At 39.0% G+C, this 27,840-nt stretch overlaps 1 protein-coding gene across 5 annotated transcripts in view; it reads right to left on the bottom strand.

Annotated features, from left to right (window-relative positions):
* LOC122561196 (transducin-like enhancer protein 1) overlaps positions 1-27,840 on the bottom strand; it is a 117,020-nt gene that overhangs the window by 11,268 nt on the left and 77,912 nt on the right. For all 5 annotated transcript variants that reach the window (XM_043712770.2, XM_043712788.2, XM_043712804.2 and 2 more), the window contains 7 exons: positions 26,998-27,117; positions 21,272-21,325; positions 18,342-18,494; positions 10,928-11,060; positions 10,399-10,583; positions 1,030-1,106; positions 119-368 (listed from right to left, as the gene is read on the bottom strand). In XM_043712770.2, the coding sequence (XP_043568705.1) occupies positions 119-368; positions 1,030-1,106; positions 10,399-10,583; positions 10,928-11,060; positions 18,342-18,494; positions 21,272-21,325; positions 26,998-27,117 (972 nt within the window). The remainder of the gene's footprint in view (positions 1-118; positions 369-1,029; positions 1,107-10,398; positions 10,584-10,927; positions 11,061-18,341; positions 18,495-21,271; positions 21,326-26,997; positions 27,118-27,840) is intronic.

The raw sequence follows: 27,840 nt of genomic DNA, 5'->3' as shown, positions 1-27,840 counted from the left end.
AAACCTCAGTTATTTCTTTATCTGTGAACAAACAGCTACCTAGAATTGTTACAATTGTTTCAGATTTCCCTGATTAAATCCTTTAAAAAAAGGAACTGGATTGCAGTCATTCACTTACCAAGCAGTCCAGCTGTGAAACTGGGCTTTTGCTGCCAGACTGGCTGATATCCCAGACCTTGACACAACCCTTCCCACCAGTGTACACATGCCTTGTGGGATTGCTGATGGTCACTGCGCACACAACTTCACCATGGCTCAGTGTGTTGATTTGCCGAGCATGTCTTGGGATTCCTGGTCCAATCAGGGCATCAGGTGGAAAAGGCACAGGCTGCATTTGTCCATCCGCGGTGACATGAAATGAATAGGCTCTATTTAGCAAAAGTTGAAAATAAACAAAACTGAAGGATTTGGGCTAACGTCTGCTGAATACCAACCATGCTTTAATTTTGCTTGCAATTGCAAGTGACCACATCCAGCTTACAGGTCTTAAGTTAACATTTCACAAACTAGTACATTAAACAGAACTCTCTAAATACTGTTGCTTTGCTTTTCATTACAGTGGTGCACATGCAAAGGTTTGATTAATTCAAAAGTTAGTGTACCTGAAAACGCAAGGTCATTGCAAATCGCAGAAATGACAGATTTTGAAATCGGATTAAAATTTAATGTGTAATTAAACCTGTTCATTTAACAACTCTTTAGTTCTATAATCCTTTACTAATTCAATAATGTTAATTAAGCAATTTTCATATCACAGCAACATGGGAAAATAACACTAAAATGAATTGCCAGCATACTGTACATCCTTCATCTGTAGACAATGCAAGTACTGCATCAACTTACTCATTTGAATAAAAATCATTATAAATGTTTGAAACAGTTAACATTCATGATTTTAAGGTCATGAAGATGGAATCAGAACTAACTTCCTCTGTTAATGCTCAGAAAAAAAAACACAGGGCCAGACGAAGTTCTAATATAAACTATACAGATATATATGAAGCAGAAGAATTTACTTTGGTCACTTACGGTTTTCCACCAGGGATCCCAGTCAAATTTGGAGGCATTCCAGGTACACGCATATGAGGATGAGGGTCAAACCCAACCTATAATTAAAATGCAGTGGATAACCCAAATTGGTTGGCACTGATCCATAAATTCTAAATAAAACTGTTCCACAATGTGATTTCCTACTTGATGAGTTGTCTCTTGCTACTCATTTGATCTTTGGCTTTAGAGGTAAACAAAAAAGACCTAGGTCTAGTGATGCAAATGTGTGGATTCAGAACATCAACACTGCTCTCCAACAATCCAAACTGCAGAGGTATATAAAAGTTTTTTTTTGAAAGGAATAATGAAAGTAATATTGCAACTTTTCTATTTACAACCATAATACACTTTCAAAATTACTCAATTTGCGGCAAAATAATCTGGAGTGTTCCGAGTTCATGACAGATGCTATTTGAGTTCAAGGGCATTCTTTAACATGAATAGAAAGCATTTAGATGGTATTTTTAGCAAAAAAATAAATCCCCCATGTACTCCTCGATGAAAACCAATGCTGAGGAAATGACAGCCTTGAATGCTGGTCAAGAACATTAGCTGTAAGGGTTCTGAAAGGAGAAGAGAGGGGTGCGGGTTTCAGTCTCAATTTCCAGAGATTGGGATGAACTAGTTGAAAACACAGCCTCAAATGATAAGGTAGATGCATAACAGACAATTCACAATTAGGTTTGGACAAGGCAACTCAAATATTTAATAGCAATGGGGTGAATTGGATGTAACTATCAGAATTTCAGGTAATCTGATGCCTAAAATAAATGCAGAATGGTAGGAATACCTGTAAGGAGGCAGACAGTTAGGGTTAAAGGACAAGAGTTGATATAAGCGAAAAAGGTATGGAAGAAGATGAGGGGATCAATATAACAAAGTTAATCAGAGAAGGGAAAATAATTTTATGCATTTGGCATGACTCCAAAAGTATCATTTTTTCATAATTATTAAACTACTTAATCCAATTAATAACATTTTACCTGTTAATTTCTATGTTTTTTAATATATTTAACATAACTTATTCTTAAGGGGCTAGACAGGGTAAATACTGAAAGGATGTTTCCACTCATGGGAGAGTCTAGGATCAGAGGGCAGAGTTAAGGGGCACTAATTTAAGACCAAGTAATATCTTCTCTCAGATGGTTCAGTGTTTTTGAAACTCCTTGTCACAGAGAACATTGGGGGCAGATTCCTTGCATATATTTAAGGCAGAGATAGTTAGATTCTTGATCATTGGGGGAAATCAAGGTTTATGGAGAAAGCGCAGCACAGTGGATATGAGGAGTCTCAGATCAGCAATGATTCTACTGAATGGCAAAGCAGGTTCAAAGGGACAAATAGCCTACTCCCGTTCCTATTTCTTATGGTCTAACTTGGTTGCATTCAAAAGGTCGAATGCATCTGTTTCCCTTCCAACTGTTTCCTGAATGGCAACTTTTGCTCAGGCATGCCTTCATTATAATAGCTTCCTGGCATCTTCCCAAAATGGTTATGTTTCATGCCTGAGCACATCACAAAGTCTTAACACCTCAAAGTAGGATGTGCAATAAATGATCTCCCAATTGCAGACACCTACATTCCCCTGTGATGATGCTGCTCCTTTAACAAGGTTAGGTTGCCCTTGTTTTTTTTTCAGGAGGTCGGAAAGACACAGGCTCTGAAATGTCTGGGGTTGATCTATTTGAGGAAGCTTTTAAGTTTTAAAAACAACACTTGTTCAATGAAAAGGGAGTGGCCAATTCTCCCAACTCAGCTTTACTCTGGTTTGGTTTGGGTTTTGGTTTTAGCAGTCTAACTGTTGAGGGCCACTAGCTTTTTTTTTTGAGGCTGATAGTCAAAGGAACAGTTATATGGAAGAAGGTGTTCCATGCTGAATCTCTCTGCCATTTCTCTCTCTCTCTTCCCCTGTAAAACCTTGTTTTGATTTTTCCTTTTTTGTCAAGGGGTGTTTATGGGGATTGTTGCAAGTATTTGGAACAGCATCATTAAGTTGTGTTTTCGCATAGGTGAAGTTATTCTATATTCTGTTCCCTTTTGTTTGTGATTCATTTGGTAATCTTGCAAATAAATTCACTTTTGTTTAAAGCTAAGTGGTTGGGCCAGCTGCATCACCCTTGGAACACCTGCTTAAAACAACTAGCAACGTTAGGGTCTGGGCTACTTCCTTGAAATGTTTTGAAGGGTTCTGGCCTGGTCCCTAACACCGCAAAGAACAAAAGAAAACAACAAAGCCCATTCTTAGTTGCGTTCTGCATCCATAAGCAAGGTTCTTTTCATCAAATGTAAAAAAACAATGCTTCCGTCAACAGTAGCAAGAATTGAAACACACTTGTCTCCCCTCACCCAATCCAATCTGGGAAACAATAACGAAAATGACTCTTACGTTTTTGTTACCTGCCTTATCATCATGTCAGTCTCAGCATCTTTATTTTCAGGGATGGAAGCGGTAAGGTTTGCTACTATTAATGATTAGCCACTACATCCTGTTCGAAAATAAGGACACATGAAAATTCAGGTGAACTTTGATTAAGCTCAGCTGTAGTGTCTGTTATGCCAATTTATGTTACATAGGGTCCTGAAGAGCAGCCATTTGAGAAGGCACCAGTTTGTTATGAGAAACTATGGAATGGTGTTGCAGCATTTGCCACCATGTTTGAAGAGGAGAGAGAAGTTTTGCAAGAAATGTAAATTCATCTCAAAAGAATTTATGACACTACCAAAAAACTGAAGCACTAGTCTAATACAATTCCAAATAGCAAGACGAAAGTTTATTTAAGAGCACATGATATATAACTTCAATTTGATGTTACAAGCAAGTTATTTCTTGTGAAATAATTGCATGATTTAAGAACTGTGAAAACAATTATCACCTCAAGAGAAAAAAAGATTAGATTACAAACACTGTCACCTCTAGCTTTATTTTCAAATTGGCGTACTAATCATACCCACAAAGAGAAATCATAAAGATACGTTTAAATCTAGCTCATCACAAAAAATCAGAAATTTTTAAAAGTCTTATTGAAGGAAACCAATAAGGGGCGGACAAAATGGATAAAGGTTGTTACTTATTGTCTTTGCATAATGTACTGAGAATACAAGTTGAGAATATTATTAAAGCCAAACATTGTTCCTACTGGACGTCTGAATTAAAAACTGGAAATGACCAGACAGCATGTATAGGGAGAGAAATAAAAAGTTAATACTTTGGGGTCAATTGTCTTTCTTCTTCCTGTTCTAATGAACCGAGACAGCTAAAATTATTGATTCTCTCCGAAATGATTCTCTCTTAAGTACATAAGGAGGAGTCAGATAAACCCTGAGGAAATTCATTCCCTGCTTTTTATTGATTGAAGAATTAATCTTTGCAAGCAATATTTCATTTGCGTTGAGCCTGTCATCTTGAACAGTCTAGCCTCAATTGAAAATATTTCATTATTTTTAAATTGCTCTGTAATTTATTTCATGATTACTGTTACAAAAAAAGCCCACAGCAAATTGTTAAAGATGCTTAATACTGCGCTGCATTATCACCAACATATTTGATGTTTTTTTAAGAACTTGTGTGTCTGGTACTTTGTTACTCAGTTTACCAACTGGCAAGTTTTCTGTTTATTACAATCAAAACCTCGAACCAAAAAGTCTTAGAACTAGAACATTAAACTTGTCAGTTAGTCATGGGGGATTCAGAGATTTTGCTTTATAGATATTTTCAATAACAGTCAAAACAATACATTAAACCTTAAAGGAATCTGCAGTCCCTTTTCCTTCTCTCATCTTTCTCACTCATCTCAAATCCTTTCATTTATAGTGTATTACAGGTTACAACGCCTGTCTGGAATTCTAATGTTTCTTCCTAAACAAGGATTCAATGTAAACACGTAAACATACGTGCTCCTCTCACCACAATGTTAAGCTGATTTACTTAGCTAATGCAATGTTCATGCTATCAACTTTTAAATCATCTGTAGACAGATTTATAAAAGTGGCACCCTAGTATTTTCTAAAACTGTTCGGACATTAAACTAGAGTTAACTCCAACAGTGAAACAGGTACAAGAGTACTCCTTCAAGACTCTTTTACTCTTTGTACTGCATGTGGTTGTGATTTCGATTATAGTGCAACTTTGGTATGCCACCTCTTCATAGCGATGTTAAAATTTCTGTGTGTTCTAGTAAGAAATTTACAATTTCATTATGAATTATGACCAAGACAAATCATCCATTATTCATATTGGAACTACTTAGCTCATTTATGTAGAAATGATTCTTAAATTTAGACTTGAACAAGCGGGAACTGCATGAAATCAAATCCAATCATGGCAGCTGGGGAATTTGCATTCAGTTGATTGAATAAATCTGGGTTAAAAGCTAGTGTGGTTAGTAGTGGTTACTTTGAAATAATCAGATTGTTGTCAAACCCACTTGGTTGGCAAGTATCCTTCAGAGATGAAAGTCTGCTGACCTTGCACAGTTTAGCATAAACATAACTCCAGATCGAGAGTAATATGAATATAGCCTAGTAAGTCACTTAGTTGTAGTTAGCCATTAGGAAAATACCTAAGAATGAATTAGGATGGACCAGTGGCATCAACCTGGCACTGGACATGACAAAAGCACAACCAACCCAATCAACCCTGAAAAGTTCTCACTAACCTGTTGGGGCCTGTGCCTAAATATTCATACTCTCAGAATTAAGTCTTTGAACCAATGTCCCAGACATCTCCATCAGCATACCTGGATCTATTCTGGTCCACTGGTAGAATAGTCCCATCAGAGATTATGTTTCAAGGATAATCAGCTAAGAAGATGTGACCTTAGGAGCTCAAAAACCCAAGAAGTCTCAAAGCATTAAGAGTCATAGAGATATACAGCATAGAAACAGACCCTTCGGTCCAACTCATCCATGCTGACCAGATATCCCAACCCAATCTAGTCCCAACTGCCAGCACCTGGCTCATATCCCTCCAAATCTTCCTATTCATATACCCATCCAGATGCCTTTTAAATATTGCAATTGTACTAGCCCCTACCACTACCAGCCCATTCCATACACACACCACCCTCTGCGTGAAGAAGTTGCCCCTTCGATCTCTTTTATATCTTTCCCCTGTCACCCTAAGACTATGCTCTCTAGTTCTGGACTCCCCCACCCCAGGGAAAACACCTTGAATATTTACCCTATCCATGTCCCTCATGATTTTATAAACCTCCATAAGGTCACACCTCAGCCTCCGATGCTCCAAGGAAAACAGCCCTAGCATATTCAACCACTCCCTATAGCTCAAATCCTTGTAAATCTTTTCTGAACCCTTTCAAGTTTCACAACATCTTTCAGATAGGAAGGAGACTAGAATTAGATGCAAAATATTCCAAAAGTGGCCTAACCAATGTCCTGTACAGCCGCAACATGACTTCCCAACTCCTGTACTCAATACTTTGACCAATAAATGAAAGCATACCAAACACCTTCTTCACTATCCTATCTACCTGCAACTCTATTGTTAGAGAGCTATGAACCTGTACTCCAAGGTCTTTTGATCAGCAACACTCCCTAGGACCATACCATTAACGGTATAAGTCCTGCTAAGATTTGCTTTCCCAAAATGCAGCACCTCACATTTATCTAAACTAAACTCCATCTGCTACTCTTCAGCCCATTGGTCCATCTGATCAAGATCCCGTTGTTATCCAGGGTAACCTTTTTTGCTGTCCACTATACCTCCAATTTTGACGTCATCTGCAAACTTACTAACTATACCTCTTATGCTTACATCCAAATCATTTATATAAATGATGAAAAGTAGTGGACCCAGCACCGATCCTTGTGGCACTCCACTGGTCACAGGCCTCCAATCTGAAAAATGACCCTCCACCACCACCCTCTGGCTTCTACTTTTGAGCCAGTTCTGTATCCACATGGCTAGTTCTCCCTGTATGTCATGAGATCTAACCTTGCTAATCAGTCTCCCATGGGGAACCTTGTTGAATGCCTTACTGAAGTCCATTTAGATCACATCTACCGCGCTGCCATCATCAATCCTCAATATTACTTCTTCAAAAACTCAATCAAGTTTGTGAGACATGATTTCCCAAGCACAAAGCCATGTTGACTATCCTTAATCAGTTCTTGCCGTTCCAAATACATGTGCATCCTGTCCCTCAGGATTCCCTCCAACAACTTGCTCACCACCAAAGGTGTTAAGCTCACTGGTCTATTGTGCCCCGAATCCTCCTTACCACCCTTCTTAAATAGTGGCACCACGTTAGCCAACCTCCAATCTTCTGGCATCTCACCTGTGACTATTGGTGATACAAATATCTCAGCAAGGGACCCAGCAATCGCTTCCATAGCTTCCCACAGAGTTCTAGGGTACACCTGATCAGGTCCTGGGGATTTATCCACTTCTATGCATTTCAAGACATCCAGCACTTTCTCCTTTGTAACATAGACCTTTTTCAAGATGTCACCATCTAATTCCCTACATTCTATGTCTTCCCTGGAAAGTTTACATATAGACAGGAAACTCTTGCTTATTGTCACCGACACTGTATGGCAGCTTGTAAATCAAACACCACACCAGTTAAGAAACATTAAGTGTAGCAAGAAGCAGAATGCACTTGGGACTATTGATGCTCTCCACTTAAAAGTGACACAGTAGCTCTGTTGTTGACTGAGCTGGCCAGGTTTTGACTGCTGTGGCTGCTGGATAGGGCCTGTACAGAGAACCAACAGAAGAAAAAGCTATTTGATTTAATTCCCACCAAATTACCGGTCACTCAGGCTTTTTTCTTGACAGTATTGGTAGGAATGATCACAACATATTTGCAAGAGTACTGTCCCTTTAAAAGAGGTTTATTTTGTGTTATTTCTCTTGCAGAGATGTATTGCCACAGTGGTGAAAAAATGTCTGTGTCAAAAGCAGTGGATAAACAGCTTTGAGCTCCCCGAGTCTTTCTTTAAAATTAGACAAAAGAGACATGGGTGGATAGAGTCAGGCTGTCACAGAGCCAGGGTTAGTTTAAGTTTTGCTTCGAGTTGGGGCTTTTAGAGCTGATACAGTGTTCTCTCCATTGTAGTAAAAAGCTTGAGTTCTCTCTCTTTTGCTGGATTATTTTTCTTTTGGTGTTCCTTTGTCCTGGACTGTACAGGAGATGGCACCTGAGAAAATCTGCTTTGCTGAATTAGCTTTTGCCAATGGTGCGTTTATGTGATGCTGCTATATTGGAACAGTTAATGATTAGCAGTTAAATAAGATATTATTTTATTAATTATTTCAATAAAGGTAGGCCAATTCTACTTTGTTTATTTGTATTTAACTGTGCTGTAAGAATCGAATCACATCTGGAATACAGCACTTTACATTTGTCTTAAATTAGATATAAAATTAGGATCTGGGAACCTCCTTGTTAGATTTTTAGAACACAGAACAATACAGCACAGAACAGGCCCTTTGGCCCTCTATGTTGCGCCGATCTGTGAACTAACCAAATCCACCCCTCCTACACTATCCCATCATCATCCATGTGCTTATTCAAGGATTGTTTAAATGCCCCTGATATGGCTGACTTAACTACATTGGCAGGCAGGGCACTCCACGCCCTTATCACTCTCTGAGTAAAATAACTTGCCTCTGACATCTGCCATAAATCTATCACCCCTCAATTTGTAGCTATGCCCCCTCATACAAGCTAATGTCATCATCTTAGGAAAAAGACTTCCACTGTCTATCCTATCTAATCTTCTGATCATCTTGTATGTCTCTATCAAATCCCCTCTTAGCCTTCTTCTTTCCAATGAGAACACACCCAAGTCTCTCACAAGACCTTCCCTCCAAATGGGAATTAAGGGGATTTGGTCTGGTCCTCAACATAGCCCTTTAGAAACAAAATCATGCCTTCATACCATGAACTCCTGTCATTTTCTGGGATACTAACATGGTGTTAAGTGGCAAAGATTCAGAACAGATATAGCAAAATAAAACTGAACACCCATGAGTTGGAGTGGCCCATCAACAGACAAAATAAATTGGTGACAATCTACAGTCTCTGTCTGGCAAATCTCTCACTTTGCCATTACCATTAAGCTAGAGATCAACAAGAAATGTAGAATAGTTTGCCAAAGCAGCACCACACATACCTAGAGAAAAGAAATACCAATCTGGTAAAGCTATAACACAAGCCTCAATGCATGTTAAACAGTGAAACCACAAGCAATAGATTAATTCAAACTTTTCCTCCCATATCCAGTCATAATTTATTTGTTTATTTATTCATTCATGCATGCATTCCTTAATTCATTTCATTCACGGGATGTATACATCGTTTTTGCCCTAATCCAACTGGCTTTGAGAAGGCGATGGAAACTTATTACCCAGTGGAGACATAACTTACCAGGGGACACAGATTTAAGTGTTTGGCAAAAGGATGAGTGTGGACATGAGGAAAGATTTTTTTACCCAGAGGTGTCTGGAAATCGCTATCCAGTTTGTTAGTTGAGGAAGAAACACTCAATTCATTTAAAAGGAATCTGAATCTGCACTTGAAGTGCTGAAACCTGTAAGGCTAGGGAACAAGTGTTGTTAAGTGGGATTAAAATGGGCTTCCAGTTTATTCAGCCAGTGCAGACACAATGGGCTAAACGTGTTCTCTGTGTTGTAAGTGTTCTGCGCTTCTATGGTTTCTACGTGATTCGTGAACTGCTGTGATCTATGTAACGTAGGTATGTCTAAAGTTAGATTTGAAATAGGAGAGAATTAAACAACATGCTGGAGCAGAAAGAGTCAGGAAAATTCCCATCCTAAATGATGGGCAGCCTGGCACTTCATTGGAAAAAAAAACAAGGCGGAAGTGTTTACAGAAATCCTCAGCCATAATTGCTGAATGGATGATCCATCTTGGTCTCTTCCCAAAGTCTCCAAGCATTAGCCTTCTGCCAACTTAGCTCTTCTTAAAATAAACCTTAGCTCCACGTCTTTGGGTTATTCTTATTTAATATCTTTCATTGGTTTAGCAACATTTTTGTCTTCCAAATTGCTTTTTCTTGTTAATGATGCCATTAAATTTAAAATCTCGTTTAGTGAGTTTTAAGTGTGTGTTCATTTTGTAAAAGAAATGATTGCTAATATCCTCAACATTTCCTCATAATTAAAGTTCATGTCACACAAAACCACCTTAAAAATGAAATAATTTATTTAATCCAAACTGTAGTTTTCAAAGGGATCTGATAAACATCTTATATAGCAAGAAGACAACCTACAGATCTGCAGTCAATCTTCTACTATTGCTACCTTTTCATTTACTTAATGAAGTCAACTAACTTTGTGATTGTGTGTGATCCATGACTTACCATAGGGGGTCGCGCATAAGCAACAACTGCTGCTGCTGCTGCAGCACTCATCTGAGGTGAGATATTGTGCAAGCCTGGATATCCTCCTGGGCTGTTCAGATCTCCATTGATACCGGAATGAGGCACTATCCCAAAAGGTGAAGGATAAGGTCCTGGTACTGCCAAGGGCGGCCTTAATGCTGAGGCTATAAAGTAATTGTGAAAAAGGGTTACTTTTTTAAAAAAATTTGCCCAATGTGGATTATGGTTAAGATTCAAAGATAAACCTACACCTTACATTGCTAAAATTTTTATTCTTGCAGGACAGTTTACAACTAATCATAAATACAGAAACACTTTCAAAATATAGATCTGCTGAATTGGCTCAAAGTGTTGGCAATTTAAATTAATGTGACATGCTGCTCCACAGCATTCCCTTCTTTAATTAGACTTTGAATATGAACAAGACTACTCTAAAAATGAAAAAAGGAACATTTATCAAATGCTTCACCATTTGTACACAAAGAAAGATAGATTATAGACGATTTACGTAATGAGTCCAATCCTGGAGGTTTGCAGAGGCCCGGACGTGGTCCTGAAGATGCACTTGTGCCCGGAGTTGGCACATCACCTCGCGGAGTTGGGGTACTGGATTTCATCACTGGGGTGCCGGTCTTTTCATGCTGCAAAGTCAGGTTTCAAAGTGTAAAAGTTATTCCAATGATTATAATATTAATTCAATTTCAAAACATACATTGGCCGCATGCTTCGTAAAAAAGAACAAAGTTTTTCTTTGAAAAGTTGAGCAGGATAGCTATTGCCCTCAACATTCCTTGACTAGAGTGGATACAACAAGTCAGGAAAGCTCGGAGCTTAGAAATGCTGCAAAGATCTTTTTTCAAAAGGGTGAACTGGACACAATTAATGATTTCTAGTTTTACCTAAAACTACTACCAATGTAATACCCTTATTTAAAAAGGTAGGAGACAAAAAAAAAACAGATAAATGTAAGGCCAATTAGTTTAACATCGGTTATTGGGAAAACATTAAGAATCTATTGTAAGAGATATAATAGCGGAGCGTTTTGAAAACATAAAATGATCAAGCTCAATCAGCACGATTCATAAAGGGGAAATCAAGTCCGACAAATTGATTAGAGTTCTTTGAGGAGGTAACAAGTAAGGTAGATAAAGATGAAGCAATGGATGCAAAATATTTGATTTCCAGAAGACATTTGATACCACATGCTAGGCTACTTAAAAAGATGTTGGGTTTTGGAGGTAGTACGTTGACAAGGATAGACGATTAGCTACAAATAGAAGACAGAGAGTTCGGATAAAGGGTGGCAATCCGTAACGAGTGGAGTGTCACAGGAATCAGTGCTGAAACAACAGCTATTAACAATATATAAATGACTTGGATGAGGAAAGTCAATGTAGAGTAATCGAGTCATAGAGATGTACAGTACGGAAACAGACCTTTCGGTCTAACTCATCCATACCAACCTGATATCCCAACCCAATCTAGTTCCACCTGCCAGCACCTGGCCCAGATCCCTCCAAACTCTTCCTATTCATAGACCCATCCAGATGCCTTTTAAATATTGTAATTGTACCAACCTCCACCACTTCCTCTGGCAGCCCATTCCATGCATGTATCACCCTCTGCGTGAAAAGGTTGCCCCTTAGGTCCCTTTTCTATCTTTCCCCTCTCACTAAACCTATGCCTTCTAGGTCTGGACTCAGCCCTCCCAGGGAAAAGACTTTGTCTATTTATCCTATCCCTCATGCCCCTCAGGATTTTATAAATCTCTATAAGGTCACCACTCAATCTCAGATGCTCCAGGGAAAACAGCCCCAGCCTGTTCAACTTCTCCCTATAGATCAAATCCTCCAACTCTTGCAACATCCTTGTAAATCTTTTCTGAACACTACCAATAGGAAGGAGGCCAGAATTGCACGCAATATTCCAAAGGTGGCCTAACCAATGTCCTGTACCGCCGCAACATAACTTCCCAACTCATGTACTCAATACTCTGACCTATAAAGGAAAACGTACCAAATGCCTTCTTCACTATCCTACCTACTTGCGACCCTACTTCAAGAAGCTACGAACCTGGTTCCAAGGTCTCTTTGGTCAGCAACACTCCCTAGGACTTATGTGCATAACTCCTGCTAAGATTTGTTTTCCCAAAATGGAGAACCTTGCATTGATCTAAATTAAACTCCATCTGCCTCTCCTCAGCCCATTAACTCATCTGATCTGCTGTACTCTGCGGTAACTTTTTTCTCTGTCCGCTACACCTCCAATTTTGGTGTCACCTGCAAACTTACTAACTATACCTCTTATGCTCACATTCAAATCATTTATATAAATAACGAAAAAGATTAGACCCAACACTGGTCCTTGTGGCGAAGTTCTGTCAAATTCGCAGAGAACACAAAAATAGGTGGGAAGGCATGAGGTAAAGATAGTACAGAGTCTGCAGAGTGATATAGAAAGGCTGAATGAGTGGGCAAGAATTTGGCAGACGAAACTAATGTTCAAAAATATAAAGGGATGCACTTTGGCAGGTAAAAGAATGGTTTATTATTTAAAAGGAGTTACTACAGAACTGAAGAATTTGAGAGCCTTCATGCATAAATCACAAAATGCTAGCACACAAGTTCAGCAGGTAATAGGGAGAGCAAATGAAATGTTGACATTTATTTCAAAGGAAAGTACGTATGAAAATTGGGAAATCTTGCCAACACGAAAGGCAATGGTCAGACCACAGCTGGGAATACTGTGAACAGTTTCAAGCCCCTTATCTAAGGAAAGATATACTGACATTAGAGACAGTCCAGAGAATATTCACCAGGCTGATATCAGCTATGAGGGACTGTCTTGTGAGGAGATGTTAAGTAGGTTGGGCCTGTACTCATTCATATTTAGAAGAATGAGAAGTGATGTTACTGAAATGTATGAGCTTCTTAGGTGACTTGACAGGGTGGATGCTGAAAGGTTATTTCTCCTTGTGGAAGAGTCTGAGACCAGATTCCTAATCTCCCAGAATAAGGGAGAGTAAGAGAATGCCCATTTAAGTTAGAGATGAGGAGGAAATTATTCTTTCAGACAGAAGTGTATTTGGGAATTTCTTTATTGCAGAGGACTACAGAGGCTGAGATAGGCATACATCACTAAGAGGAATTAAGATCTCATTGAATGGCAGAGCAAACTTCATGGTCTGAATCGCCTTTGTCTGTTCATTTGTCTTATGGCCTTGTGTTCTAGGAAGAGAACAAGACTTTTTGAGAGTGGAAATTCACGATCTCTGTACTGAGCAATCAGAAACCCCGGCTTGGATTGTCACTTTCCCATAACAGCACCAGATAAGAGCCAAAGTGGCTAACTGGTTTTGATCTCTCAAGGGGGTTGGTGAAGGGAAAGAACAATGCCTAGAAAAAAGGTGTTGGAGGAGGCAATAGTGACCCCATGAACTGAAAGGAAAGGGCAAATGAATCAACACCATTTTTTAAGATAAATTTGATTCAACAAACATGTTTGTATGCAATCACAGTAGCCTGTCAGGAATAAAAAAAGTCTCTAAAATAGTCATGCCAAATTGGAAGACATATTAGGGCATGTGTAGTCACATTGGGGGCAAAGTGGTATTTTTGGGTTTCATGGTGGAGGTTACAAGAACATAGGAACATAAGAAACAGGAGCAGACATAGGCCATTTGGCTCCTCAAACCTGCCCTGTAATTCTGATCAGATCAATCCTGTTTCCCCCAGGTCTCAATTCCTCTTTCAGGCTAGCTCCTTAAAGTCCTTAACAACATGATATTTTGAAAACCGATCTACCGCTTCTTGAAATACTTTCAGTGATCTAGTGTCCACACTATCTGGGGTACAGAATTCCAGACTTTCACTAGCTTCTATTTTTCTTTCACATCTTAATTTTAAATGAGTGCTCTCTTATTTTGTAACTGCATCTCATAGTTCAAGATTCCCCACTAGTGTAAACACTAGATCACTGAAAGTATTTCAGAAAGCGGTAGATCGGTTTTCAAAGTATCATGTTGTTAAGGACTTTAAGGAGCTGGCCTGAAAGAGGAGTTGAGACCTGGGGGAATCAGGATTGATCTGGGTGAATTATAGGGCAGGTTTGAGGAGCCAAATGGCCTATGCCTGCTCCTGTTTCTTATGTTCCTATGTCCTTGCAACCTCCACCATGAAACCCGAAAATACCACTTTGCCCCCAATGTGACTACACATGCCCTAATTTGTCTTCCAATTTGGCATGACTATTTTAGAGACTTTTTTTTCCCCTGTGAAGTACCCTCAGAGTCTTATGCTTCAATACGATCACCTTTCAGTCATCTAACCTCACAAGGCTAAAGGCTCAAATTGTTTAGCCAGTATTGATAAGTCAGACCTTTCATCCTAGGAACCAGTCTCACAAATCTGTTTTGAATTTCCTCCAATGCTAGTATATCCTCTCTTAAATATGGTAACCAAAACTATACACAGCACTCCAGGTGCAGCCTCAGGAACAGCCTGCTGTGGTGTTAGAAAAGTTGTCACAAGGATTTTCTGTTTTTAATCTCCAACCCCTTCGCAATAAGGGGCAAAATTCTATTATACTTCTAAATTACTTGCACGCTATCTCATTACATTTCATGCACAAAGACCCAAATTCCTTTGTGCTGTACCTTCTTGGATTGTCTCTCCAATTAAAAAACATACTGCCATTTGATTCTGCCTACCAAAGTGCATAACCTCACATTTTCTTACATTAAATTTCAAATTTCATTTGTCAGGCTTTGCCTATTTGTTCAACCTATCTATATCCTCTTGCAAATTCTTTACAACCTCATCAAAACATGTCCTCCAATCACTTTTTGTATCATCAGCAAATCTGGATACATTGCATTCGGTCTCCTCCACTAAGTACAATGCACAAGTCAGGAGTGTAATGGAATATTCCCACTTGCCTGGATGCAGCTCCTTCTAGACTTAAGAAACTTGGAACCATCTAGGACCAAGAAGCCTGTTTGATTGGCACCACATTCACAATGTCCACACCCTCCACCATTGACGTTCAGTAGCAGCAGTGTGCACTACAAGATGCACTGCAGAAATTCACCAAAGATCCTTAAGCAGCGCCTTTCAAATTGACAATCTTCCAACTAAAAAAAACACAAGGGAAGCAAATATATGGGAACACCACCATGAGCAAGTTCCCCTCCAAGCTATTCACCAGTCTGACTTGGAAAATACCACTGTTCCTTCAATGTCATTGGATTGAATGGAATGGAACTTGTCTCTAGCAGCAGGTGAACTGCTGTGGTTTGAAAGGCAACTCACAACTACCTTCTCAAGTGCAAGGTGAGACAGACAATAAATGCAAGCCCAGACAGCAATGCCCATGTCTCAAAAGTGAATGCAAAAAAATTTACTAAAGCTGGTAGTTCCAATTAAGTGCAAAGTGAATTAATGCTACAAAATATAGCTATGAGCTCTAAGATGAATCACATGTAGTTGCAGGAGATGGTTATGTATCCTTGTTCACAAAGCAATTCACCACAAGCATGCATGTCAAAGGTTCCCTGAGCTCCAAAACGAAAATCTTAAATTACTTCTAAGTTGACTGAAAATCGGCCATGATAATGTGGTGAGACTGGTGGTTTGTCACTGTTGACTTAGGTAGATGAGGATACTGTCTATGGAGCATTCATAGACATGTTAGGAAGGTGATTTTAAAATGAAGGCCAAGATAAGAAGCAGAGTGCTGCATCTGCCAGCTAACTTTTGACTTTCAATTCAGAATTATCACTGTCTAACTACTCAGGAAAGGAGGAGAGAGCTGCAAGCTGTACATACGTGGCACAGTTTGTTATTAATGAGATGCATATACATGAAAATGAGGTAGTTACCATTTATCTGCAAGATTCTAATCTCACCATGGAAACCTCAAAGAAAAACTTGGAAATTTGTTTTTTTGATGGCAAGAATCAGATTGTTTCATTCTTGCCTATGTCCCCACATTTCTCACCAATGCTCACATCACTCTGGGCATGGGAAAATTCCACTGTAAACATTCAGCCTATTACTACATGACTGATCTATGTACATCTCTGAATGAATACTTTCCAGCTACTTTGAGATTTCAGATTAAATTGCAAATGGAAACTTAAGGTTAGCTTCTTTTGAAATATATAAAATGACATTACTTGGGTAAAACTTCCGGTTGCAAAATAAAGTAGTAATTATTGCATTGCTGCATGTTGCACTTACATACTTTTAGGCCACACAAACCATAATGATTCAGATCACAGTTGCCTTCTTTCAGTCAAGCTTATACATCATAAAATCCTGCATTTATATACAGTGTGTAAATCATACTTTACAATGCACACTGTCAAGAGCATAAAAGATCAATTTTGCACTGGCAACTCAGGTAACAGACACTAATAAACACTTAAAAACCCTTCCTGAAGAAGGGCCTATGCCCGAAACGTCGAATCTCCTGTTCCCTGGATGCTGCCTGACCTGCTGTGCTGTTCCAGCAATAAAGTTTCAACTTTGATCTCCAGCATCTGCAGACCTCACTTTCTCCACTTAAAAACCCAAACCTAACCTAAACTAATTAAGAGGCAACATCAGCATGTGGAGTTATATCTGAATTTGATGCTGTGTTATGATAATAATGGTCCAATAATCAATCACTTATCAGGGATTAATTAACTTGATAGGTTAGCTTACTCAAAACACATAGCAAATTAACCCCTGAAAACCCATCAAAAAGACCTAACACCTCACTCTGTGCTGCTTTGTGCTGGTAAACTGTACATATCAAAATTGGTTGTTTTGTTGCTCTAATGTCTGCTCTGTAACACATTAAACACATTATAAGTTATAAGGTAGACAATAGAGACCCCAAAAAAACTGATTATCTGTATGTCTAGCTTGGAGACACAAAGCAGCAAGGAATGAGATGTTAAATCACTTTAAAGGACTTTAAGGACTCCAATCACTACATGTAGATAATATTATGTCTCTGTCTGCAAGTTTTTTCTCTCACCAGTATGCTGTTTTTCAAAAATGTTAACCATGTAAATTTCACCTGTAAATTATCTATTTGTTAACTGTTCAAGAGCAGGAGGTGTCATCAGCACAATGTTATCTTATTATATGCCACCATAAAAGGCATCTGGATGGGTAAATGAATAGGAAGGGTTTAGAGGGATATGGGCCAAGTGCTGGCAAATGGGACTAGATTAGGTTAGGATATCTGGTTGGCATGGACGAGTTGGAACAAAGGGTCTGTTTCCGTGCTGTACATCTCTATGACTCTATATGCACACAATTTAGCATGCATAGTTTTAATAGTCTTCTGCAAGACTCGTTCTTAAATCTTTATAGGACTTAGATCAAATATTTCCTGAGCCAAATATCAAGACAGCATTTACATAATGCTTTACTCCCTATTCTAAATAAAACATGTGCAAACTTATTGCATAGCCACAATTATGGATGCATCTAATCTTGTTATACAGAAGTCGTGGGTGGCACGGTGGCACAGTGGTTAGCACTGCTGCTTCACAGCGCCAGAGACCCTGGTTCAATTCCCGACTCAAGCAACTGACTGTGTGGAGTTTGCACATTCTCCCCATGTCTGCGTGGGTTTCCTCCGGGTGCTCCGGTTTCCTCCCACAGTCCAAAGATGTGCACGTCAGGTGAATTGGCCATGCTAAACTGCCCGTAGTGTTAGGTAAAGGGGTAAATGTACAGGAATGGGTGGGTTGCGCTTCAGCGGGTCAGTGTGGACTTGTTGGGCCGAAGGGCCTGTTTCCACACTGTAAGTAATCTAATCTAATCATGTAGTTTCTGCTCTAAAGCATTTTAAGGTAATAACCAAATTTGATTTCTATAATTTCTGGCAAAATTTAATTGAAAATGCTTCCACCTGATACTCACATGGCCTAGCTCTTTGGATTTGAGAGATGAGGAGCTGCCAGAAGATGCCGTGGAAGCTGGGCTACTGGAAGCATCCTTCTTGAGTAAGCGAGATTTATCCAAGCCATTTTCACGAGGCGAGTGTGCAGGACTGCCTCGTGGTGATGATGGGTCCTACACATACAGATAGAACATATTCTTGTCATTCTTGCATTCACAAATTAACAACTTTGCAGATAAAAGGCAGGTTAACAAAATTCAGACTCATGGAATAATACCATCAGAGGGCTTTGATAAAAAGTTGGCTGTAAGATCGAAACAGCATGCTATGGTGAGTAGCTGTTGTTCAGATAGGTGGATGGTAGACAGTGGTATTCTGCAAGTTTCAATACTTGGATAACTGCTTTCTTTGATAAGATATGAATTAATACAACTTTGGAATACAAACCAAAATTTCAAAATTTGTCAAAGAGGAGATGTGACTAACATTAAGGATGATTTCAATTGACTGCAACGTTTGATACCTAATTTAGTAGAATCGGTAGATAAATGATAGAAATTAATCAGTGAAGCTTCAGGCAGTACATTTTAACGGAAAGAATAGTGAAAGGTAATATTGATTAAATAGCACAGTTCTAAAGAGTAAACAAAGACATGGGGACTTGGTGACTCGTGAGCATAGATCCTTGAAGGTAATAGGACACATTGGAGAGCAGTTAGCAAAGTACATGGGCTTCACAATTAGTAAGAGATAAACAGAAGTCTTGCTGAAAGTTTATCGAGCTCTGGTTAGGCCACAGTTGGAGTATTGCATCAAGTCCTGGTCATTACAATTTAGGAAGGTCCTTAAGAGGTTGCAGAGGAAATTTACAAAAATAGCTCCAGAGCCGAGGGAACTTAGCTACAACTGTGGGTGGGGTAGTTGGGCTGTCCTCCTTGGCAAGAGATTGAGAGGAAATTTTATCGCAGTATTCAATGTAATAATCTGGAACTTGCTGGATAGGAAGGTAGTGAAAGCAGAGATGGTAAATGATTTTGGAAGGAAATTGAAGAAGCAATTGAGGGATGTGAACTCACAGAGCTGTGGGATTGAATTGTGTAATGTGTCTGATTGGTGAGGTCCAGAAAATGAGCATGGGTTTGAAGGGTTGATTGGCCTCCTTTTGTGATAATGATCCTATGTTAAAACAGGAGCCTGAGATGTTGTCGTCAAAAAAATGGTATGTTCCTCATTTTAAAAGCTTGGAGGGAAACTTTAGTAATGGCCCAAACTCTGATCGACCTGCATCAACAATCACTCATGGCACAAAGTAAATGTCAGGACCTGGATGAAAAGTCAATATTTCGAGAATTGAATCCTAACTTCCAAAGATAGACGGTTGAAATCTAAGGTATCTGAACCTGCTACAAATGGAAGTTGGATAAGGGGTGATAAGCAGGCAGCTTCCCTTCATTTTAATTATTATTCTATTTCCTACCATAGATAGCAGGTCTCCCAGACCTCGGGAAACCTGGCAACTTAAAGATGGGGTGAACAGGTGAATCTGCAAGGTAAGCACCTTTATAGCATCGTTCCCCACCTCATCACCTGTGATTGGAACCTGCCAAACCACCATCTGAGACAACCAAACTTATGGACCACCACACGATTCCTCAATCACTCCTTTGTGTATGTAATTCATTTTATCTGTCTCTGGTAAACTTTAATCTTGCAAAGCAAACTTCTTGCCTGAACAGCCTCCAAGCCGCAAGATAGTTAAATTCTGTAGGACATACTGGAAAACTATTTCTTTGACCTTATGTCATCACTTCCAAAATAAAATTCAGATCTAACTCTCCTTTCTAACAGACATAAAGGGGCCATTTGGGTTTAAGTGCAATGCTTTCATCTATTCAATGAAAACCTAGCTGCAATGTGGGCACTAATTAGGAATCCATCTCAATGATGTTAAGTAATAACTGACAGCAGAAAAGAGAAATAAATCAACGATGCAGTTGAAAGGAAGAACGAAAGGGTTGTCCTGTGTTCGGGTTAAAAGAGGTGAAAGAAAGGACTAGACTTTGACACCAATACCTAAAAGTGGAAAATATTCCAACTGTTAGCATAGATATCCTCAACACCAGAGAGCATAAGGAGGATGAAACAAGACTTTAAAATAAATCAAATCATAGCATGATATTTTCTCTTCCCATCCTTCAGCAAAATGAATCTTCCAAAAATCCGACTTGCAATAAAAGGTACAGATGAAGGAAGTCTGAGGAAACTGTTTAACTATTCATCCTTCTAAAGAAGGCTATGATTCTCTGTCCATGCCTAATGCTCTATCCAAAATAGCAAAAATAGAGATAAGACATTGAAATGATTTACAGAGGACACCAAGATTTATAAACTGGCACATGGAATGAGAACAATGCACCTTTTCATCAAACAATATTTTTATGTCAGCAAGAGAATCAAAACCAGTATAAATAAGCTGATAAAGACTTGACCAGAGTTTCTCAGCGTTCGGAGATGGTAGTAAATTTAAATCGGGGTTCCTGCTCATGTTGCTATTAAGTGCGGTTATGTCCTTGTGGGTTGACAGCAACTAAGAGGAGGATCAAATAATCTGTAAAGCCTATTATAACAAAATGCCCTTTGAACTTGTAAGTGGCCTTGGTACTTGGGCTTCCAGCCCCATTGAACCATTGCTCAATATAAACAAACATCTTTAAAAGATTGGAATGGGAAGACAGAAAAAAAACATGTTGAAATTACACTGTCTGAAGATAACGTAAAATGCTTACTACATTGAATTAAGCTTCATTTTCCATTATTTCAAGGGAAATGTTAAATAACATTTAATTTTGTATCGAGCATCCATTCAAAACACAAAAAAGTTAAACATTGCTGCAAGGTCATTAATAAAGTATGAGACAGCATGACACACAAAATGAAAAAAAGTACAAACCTCATTAGAAACATCCACTACTAAATTGTCATCACTTTTATCTCCGTCGCTGTCCTTTAAAACAAGATAAATATTTTCAGATGAACTGAAATATTAAAATTTGTTAGGACTAATGGCTTGATCAGCTACTACTACACTATGAATATAACATGCTTTCAGCAGGTACAAAGTCTACTGTAGTAGATCATCAGCAGTCACTGGGCATAAGGAGGAAATAGCTGGCAAGTTTTAACATGAATAAATATAAACGATTGGGGTAGAGTCAGGCAAAATTCTGAGCATTTTATGAAGTCACCTCCACTGGAACTAACCCATTTACAGCAGGCATGTAACAATTATAACAATTATAATACTTAATAAAATTGGTAGCTTCCAATTCAGTCTGCTCTGCAGGTTTTGCAAGTGTGTTCCCGAGATTCACAAATCCTGGTAAATCTAGCATTCGATGTGAGACAACTTCAGCTTAAGGGAGAAGAGAAGCACCAAAACAGGATTTATGGAGCTATAAGCAGCAGGTTTTCCTGTAGAGAATGGGATTAACAACAGAAGTATACCTGATAACAATGTCATTGCATCATCAGCATCAAAGTCACAAAATCAACTGCAGAGTGTTGGAAAGGAGCAGAAATTCTAAGTTTTGTGAAAATAATGTAAGTCTCGATCATGCTGCAATTAACAAGTTTTTGCAGGAAGTTCCATGGACTTTAGCAGCATTTCTTTGGGAGACTAGACAGAGCTGGACCTCAAACACAAGATAGCAGGAAAGGCAGAAAAAGCATCAAACTGAATGCTTCAGCAACTGAAGGGTGTCTCACGGTCAAGAAAAACATAAAAAAAGTGCTTTCAAAGGCTCATCAGGACATTGGAGGACTGGTGGGAAAGTTGAAGGCTGGAAAATAATATGCAATACCCCAATTAATAAACTGCAAGACACTGTAGCAACTGCAGGAACAGCAGTTGTGAAATCCAGCCTACCACTCACCGAAACATTCAAGAGACCGTGCCCAGCTCCAGGAATGGGGAAGTAGAAGAAAAGATGGACCAGGCAGCAAACTGTTTCAGGGTTAGTTAAGGCAAACCAGAAGGACAAAGTCAGTGCATTATCCTGTGGGAACCATTGCTACCAACATATTAGCAAGACAAAGCATTGAGTGTGCAGCTTCACAGGAAAGCATATTATCGGTATTCAATGCAATTTTAGTGTTGGATTAAATTCAATTCCTGAACAGACAAAATTCAATGGAAAGAACAGAGGCCGGGCCAGAAGGAGGCATGGATTCATTCATTCATTAATAATCCTGATGGTTGACAGAGAATTGTGCCTATGAAGAATCTAAGATAGAAGGACCAAACAACAGAAGATACAATTTCAAGGATATCGAATGGAACAGAACAAGATGACTTAGAATTCATGAAGTTGAAGCCTACAAATCGGAAGCTTCTAAATAACTTACCAGCTACTTAAAGGAATTTAGAACAAGTCCAAAAACAAGATGAAGAATACATCCAAGCCCAGAAATACTGTCTGAAGGATGGGGAGACTATATATGGAACAAATAAATACTGGCCCAGTATTTTGGGCAGTACAAACACCTCATCATCATTGGTTAATGTTTTGAGTTGTAGCCTTTCAGATTTAGTAGAATAGAACTGAAGCAGTTCTTAGGAAGAGTCACAGGACTCAAAATGTTAACCCTACTTTCTCTCTACAGATGCTATCCGATCTGCAGAGTTTCTCCAGCAATTTTGGTTTATGCTTGTTGCAGATCTTCAGCATCTACAGTTCTTTGTTTTATTACATCACTAACCTTCTACCATAGCTTAGTAAATAATAAGAAATTTTCAGTTTGAAATTCTTCAAAAAAATCCAAAGACACTTAGGAATTACAAAGTATCATTCAAGACAAAGAAGGACACCATTTTGACTGGGACAACACACACATCCTATGACAGGCAAAACAAAGACATGCACAAGAATTCTTAGAGGCATGGCATTCTAATCAGAATTCCATCAATAAACACATAGGATTTTAATCAATCTACCTCCCCTTGAAAAAAAAAGCAGAAATGACATTACCCACCTTAAGAAACCAAGACCTATAATTAGAGAGGTGGGACATACTACCAGCACTTCACCGAATACTCTCTCTGATGACGAAACATCTGAAAACAAACTTTCAAGTTCAGCGAGCTAACTTGAATACTTACTCTGATATATCCCTCAACCTTCACTGTAACACACAGATTTGATGGAAGCACAGGGATGTGAAAGTTATGCTGCAGTTATACAAAGCCCTGATTAGAACCCACATGCAGATTGTGAGCAGATCTGGGCACCAGAATTTAGGAAGGAGACTGGCCTTGGAGTGAGTACAATGTAGATCTACAAGAATGATTTTGAACATCATGAATTTTGTTATGAAGGGAGTTTATACAAATAAGGCCTAATTTCTCTAGAATCTAGAATGTTAAGGTGTGAATTCTCTGAAATATTAACAGGAAAATCCAGGGTAGATAAAGATAAACAGTTTCCACTGGTTGGGGATTCTACAACCAAAGGGCACAGTCTGAGAATTAGGGGCATAATCTGAGAATTAGGGCCAGACCATTCAGGAGAGATGTTAGGAAGCATTTTGACAGGTTCACAGTTTCTTGAAAGTGGAGTTGCAGGTAGATAGGATAGTGAAGGCAGCGCTTGGTACACTTGCCTTTTTTGGTCAGTGCATTGAGTATACGAGTGGGAGGTCAGTTTTCGGCTGTATAGAACATTGGTTAGGCCACTTTTGGAATACTGTGTGCAAATCTGGTCTTCCTGCTATAGAAAGGATGTTGTGAAACTTGTAAGGGTTCAGATAAATTTACTAGGGTGTTGCCAGGGCTGGAGGGTTTGACCTATAGGGAGAGGCTGAAAGGCTGGGGCTATTTTCCCTGGAGTGTAGGAACCTGAGGGGCAACCTTACAGAGGTTTATAAAATCATGAGGGATATGGATAGGGTGAAAATCCAAGGTCTTTTCCCCGGGATGGGGGTGTCCAAAACCAGAGAGCATAGGCTTAAGGTGAGAGGGGAAAGATTTGAAAGGGACCCAAGGGACAACTTTTTAATGCAGAGAGTGGAGTGTGTTTAGAATGAGCTGCCAGAGGATGTGGTGGAGGCTGCTACAACATTTAAAAGGCACCTTGATGGATATGTGAATAGGAATCCTGAAGAAGGGCTTATGCCCGAAACGTCGATTCTCCTGCTCCTTGGATGCTGCCTGACCTGCTGCGCTTTTCCAGCAACACATTTTCAGCTCTGACCTCCAGCATCTGCAGTCCTCACTTTCTCCTCGGATATGTGAATAGGAAGGGTTTAGAGTGATACAGGCTAACTGCTGGTAAATAGGACTCGATTAATTTAGAATATCTGGTCGGCCTGGACAAGTTGCACAGAAGGGTCTGTTTCCGTGCTGAACATATCTATGACTCTATGATTGTTAACGAAAAACAAAGATTTCAATCTTGCTCTAAGTTATCAATCTAAACTACTACAAAATTAGTTATTACTATCAAGAGTTACTGATAAACAACAGATTGAGAGTACAACTTGCTGCCAGAGGAAGTGCCAGAGATTGTAATAATTACAACATTCAAAAGGCATCTGGATGGGTTTATAAATAGGAAAGGAATAGGTTAATTTAGGATATCTGGTCGACATTGGCAAGTTGGACCGAAGGGTCTGTTTCCATGCTGTAGATGTTGAGAATGATCATAAAGTGAACAATTGTGAGGAAAAGCATAGAAACAGTTACCAGAGCTGTAACCCAGGGAGACAGCATGTGTAAGAGATCAGCAGAGAAGGGATGATCATAACAAAAACACCACAACTGAGATCACGTAAAGTTGAAACAGATCACAAGATTATACGGAGAAGTCAAAAGCATTGATATCATTAAACAAGAAATTAATTGAAATTTGAAAATATTTCTCGGAAGAAGAGAATGCAGGAAAGTCTACAACTACCTTGGGAGAGACACGCACATAACTGACAGAAGGGCAAGTACAGAACATCCTCAACCTCAGAATGATATCAGAATTGGACCAGGGAGATTGGTCAAAGCATCAGAAACTAACTCTGTGAATTAGAGACTTTAGACGAGATGTTTAGAAAGTAAGTTTAATGGGGATAAAGACTTGGTAGAAGATCTAAAGTAACAGATTTAAAGCATGATAATGGTGATGATGATGCAAATGACATAATCAGAGTTAATGATTAAGTAAAGCTAGCTGGAAGCAAATAGATTCTCTAAGATAATTTGTGAGCAGATCAAGCTGAAAACAAAGAGTTATTGCAGAAACTTTCATGAACATTATTTTGCATATATTTATATCCCAACCACACAACAAACACTTCCCGCTGGCACCTGTACATGCCCTGGATAATATTTGGCCAGTGTTTCTTCTACTCTCACTTTTTTAAACACTTGAGCTATAGGCAGAGATTGAACAGGCTGGGGCTGTTTTCCCTGGAGCATCAGAGGCTGAGGGGTGACCTTATAGAGGTTTATATAATCATGAGGGGAATGGATAGGGTAAATAGACAAAGTCTTTTCCCTGGGGTGGAGTCGTCCAAAATTAGAATGCATAGGTTTAGGGTGAGAGGGGAAAGATATAAAAGAGAGCTAAGGGGCAACTTTTTCACGCAGAAGGTGGTACGTGTATGGAATGAGCTGCCAGAAGAAGTGGAGGAGGCTGGTACAATTGCAACATTTAAAAGGCATTTGGATGGGTGTATGACTAGGAAGGGGGTTCAGAGTTATATGGGCCGGGTGCTGGCAAATGGGATTAGATTATGATTTGGAGATGCCGGTGTAGGACTGGGGTGTACAAAGTTAAAAATCACACAACACCAGGTTATAGTCCAACAGGTTTACTTGGAAGCACACTAGCTTTCGGGGCGCCGCTCCTTCATCAAGTGGATTAGATTAGATTGGAATATCTGGTTGGCATGGACAAATTGGACCTAAGCATCTGTTTCTGTGTGTACATCTCTATGACTCAATGACTCTTCTTGCTTGTTCCCACTTGCTCAGCTGAAGTTGTGCAATGACATCAGATTTTCTCCCTCAAGCAGGCCTGAAGATGTGGTTGCGCTTTTACTTATATCTTATGGTCTTCTAAAACTTATCCTGTACACAGATTTCATTCAAGTGTGCAAAAATTGTTTGCAAATACAAAGAATCTGTTACTACTGGCACGAAAGTTGGAAATTCAAGTATCAAAGATAATAGGCAATAGACCCAGCAGGGAGGTGGGAAGATTATTTTCTTGAATGCAACAAATTGCTATGATCTAGAATATCCAATCTGAAAGGCTGGTTGAAGTCAATTCAATGGTAACTTTTGAAACAGAATCATATTTATGTTTGAAAAGAAGATACTTGTAGGGCTTTTGAGAAGAGCTGGGGAGTGGAACTTACTCTATAGCCATTTCTACCAGCCAATGCAGACACATTGGGCGAAATGGCCTTCTTCATTGTTGAATAGCTATACAATTCTAGAAAATTCACAAGTAACTAAGCAAGTTTCTCATTTTAACACTTAAATCATGCTTGTTTTAATTTTTTTATTTCATTCATAGACATTATGTTAAATAGTAGCAAGGTTTCACATTTTGTACCAAAAATGGCAAGATTCTACATTTGAAGGTAAGTCTGCATTCTTCTGAAGCCTTCACTGCTTGCACTTACATAGTGGCTTATGGAGTCCTTATCATCAACCTTCCTCTTTTTCACATCATTAGAATAATCAGGTCCGTTCCTGCGCTTATCAGTGCCTCGCAGACTGTCGGGTACCAACAGGGAATTGCTCTGTGAAAACATAATAGCTGCTTTCAAACTAAAATTCCTTTCAATTTCCCTGTACAATTCTATGAATGTTTATGATACTAAACACAAATATATAGTATTTACAAAGTATCCAGTGACCTTAGCAATTTACCAATTGAAAGTATTAAAGAAGGATGTTTGTTTAAAATTGGAGATATTTCCTCCTCCTATTGAACCACCAAGACCACATTTTAAAATGTTTAAACTGCAACACATACTGCTCATGACAAAATACTCATGGGTAACAAGCATTTAACATTACTCATTAATTAAGATTTTACTACCTAAGCCCATAAAGTCTGACAGCTTATTTGCAGTAGCTTCTTGCCAAACACCAACTATTTAGGGGATTTTTCCATTTAGGTCTGTAGTTATATTGCCACTTTCCACTTCATAATAATGCAAACGTGGCGGTACAAGTTGAGAACCAGATGACTAATTAAAGTAGAAGTGATAGTCCCAGCGGTGGGATTTCAAATCAGACTTTCAATTTGCAGGTGTACAGCAAGGCATCAAATTGATGTACATAATGATGCAATGCCAACAGGACTGGAAGAACCAAATCTAAGTGGCAACATAACTTCAATCTGTTCACTTGGTGAGCATAAAAAAGACATACTGAATCTCTGAACAGTGCATGTAATAATAACTGTAGCCAAAATGTCTTCCCTACAATAACAAAACACAATGTAAAAACTGCTTTAT

Source organism: Chiloscyllium plagiosum, unplaced genomic scaffold (assembly GCF_037043375.1).
Source record: "Chiloscyllium plagiosum isolate Xiang-an unplaced genomic scaffold, Cpla_swu_hap1 HiC_scaffold_2, whole genome shotgun sequence".
In the NCBI taxonomy this organism is placed as follows: Eukaryota; Metazoa; Chordata; class Chondrichthyes; order Orectolobiformes; family Hemiscylliidae; genus Chiloscyllium; species Chiloscyllium plagiosum.
Note: the sequence above shows the minus strand (reverse complement) of the source record. Positions and strands in the feature narration are given on the sequence as shown.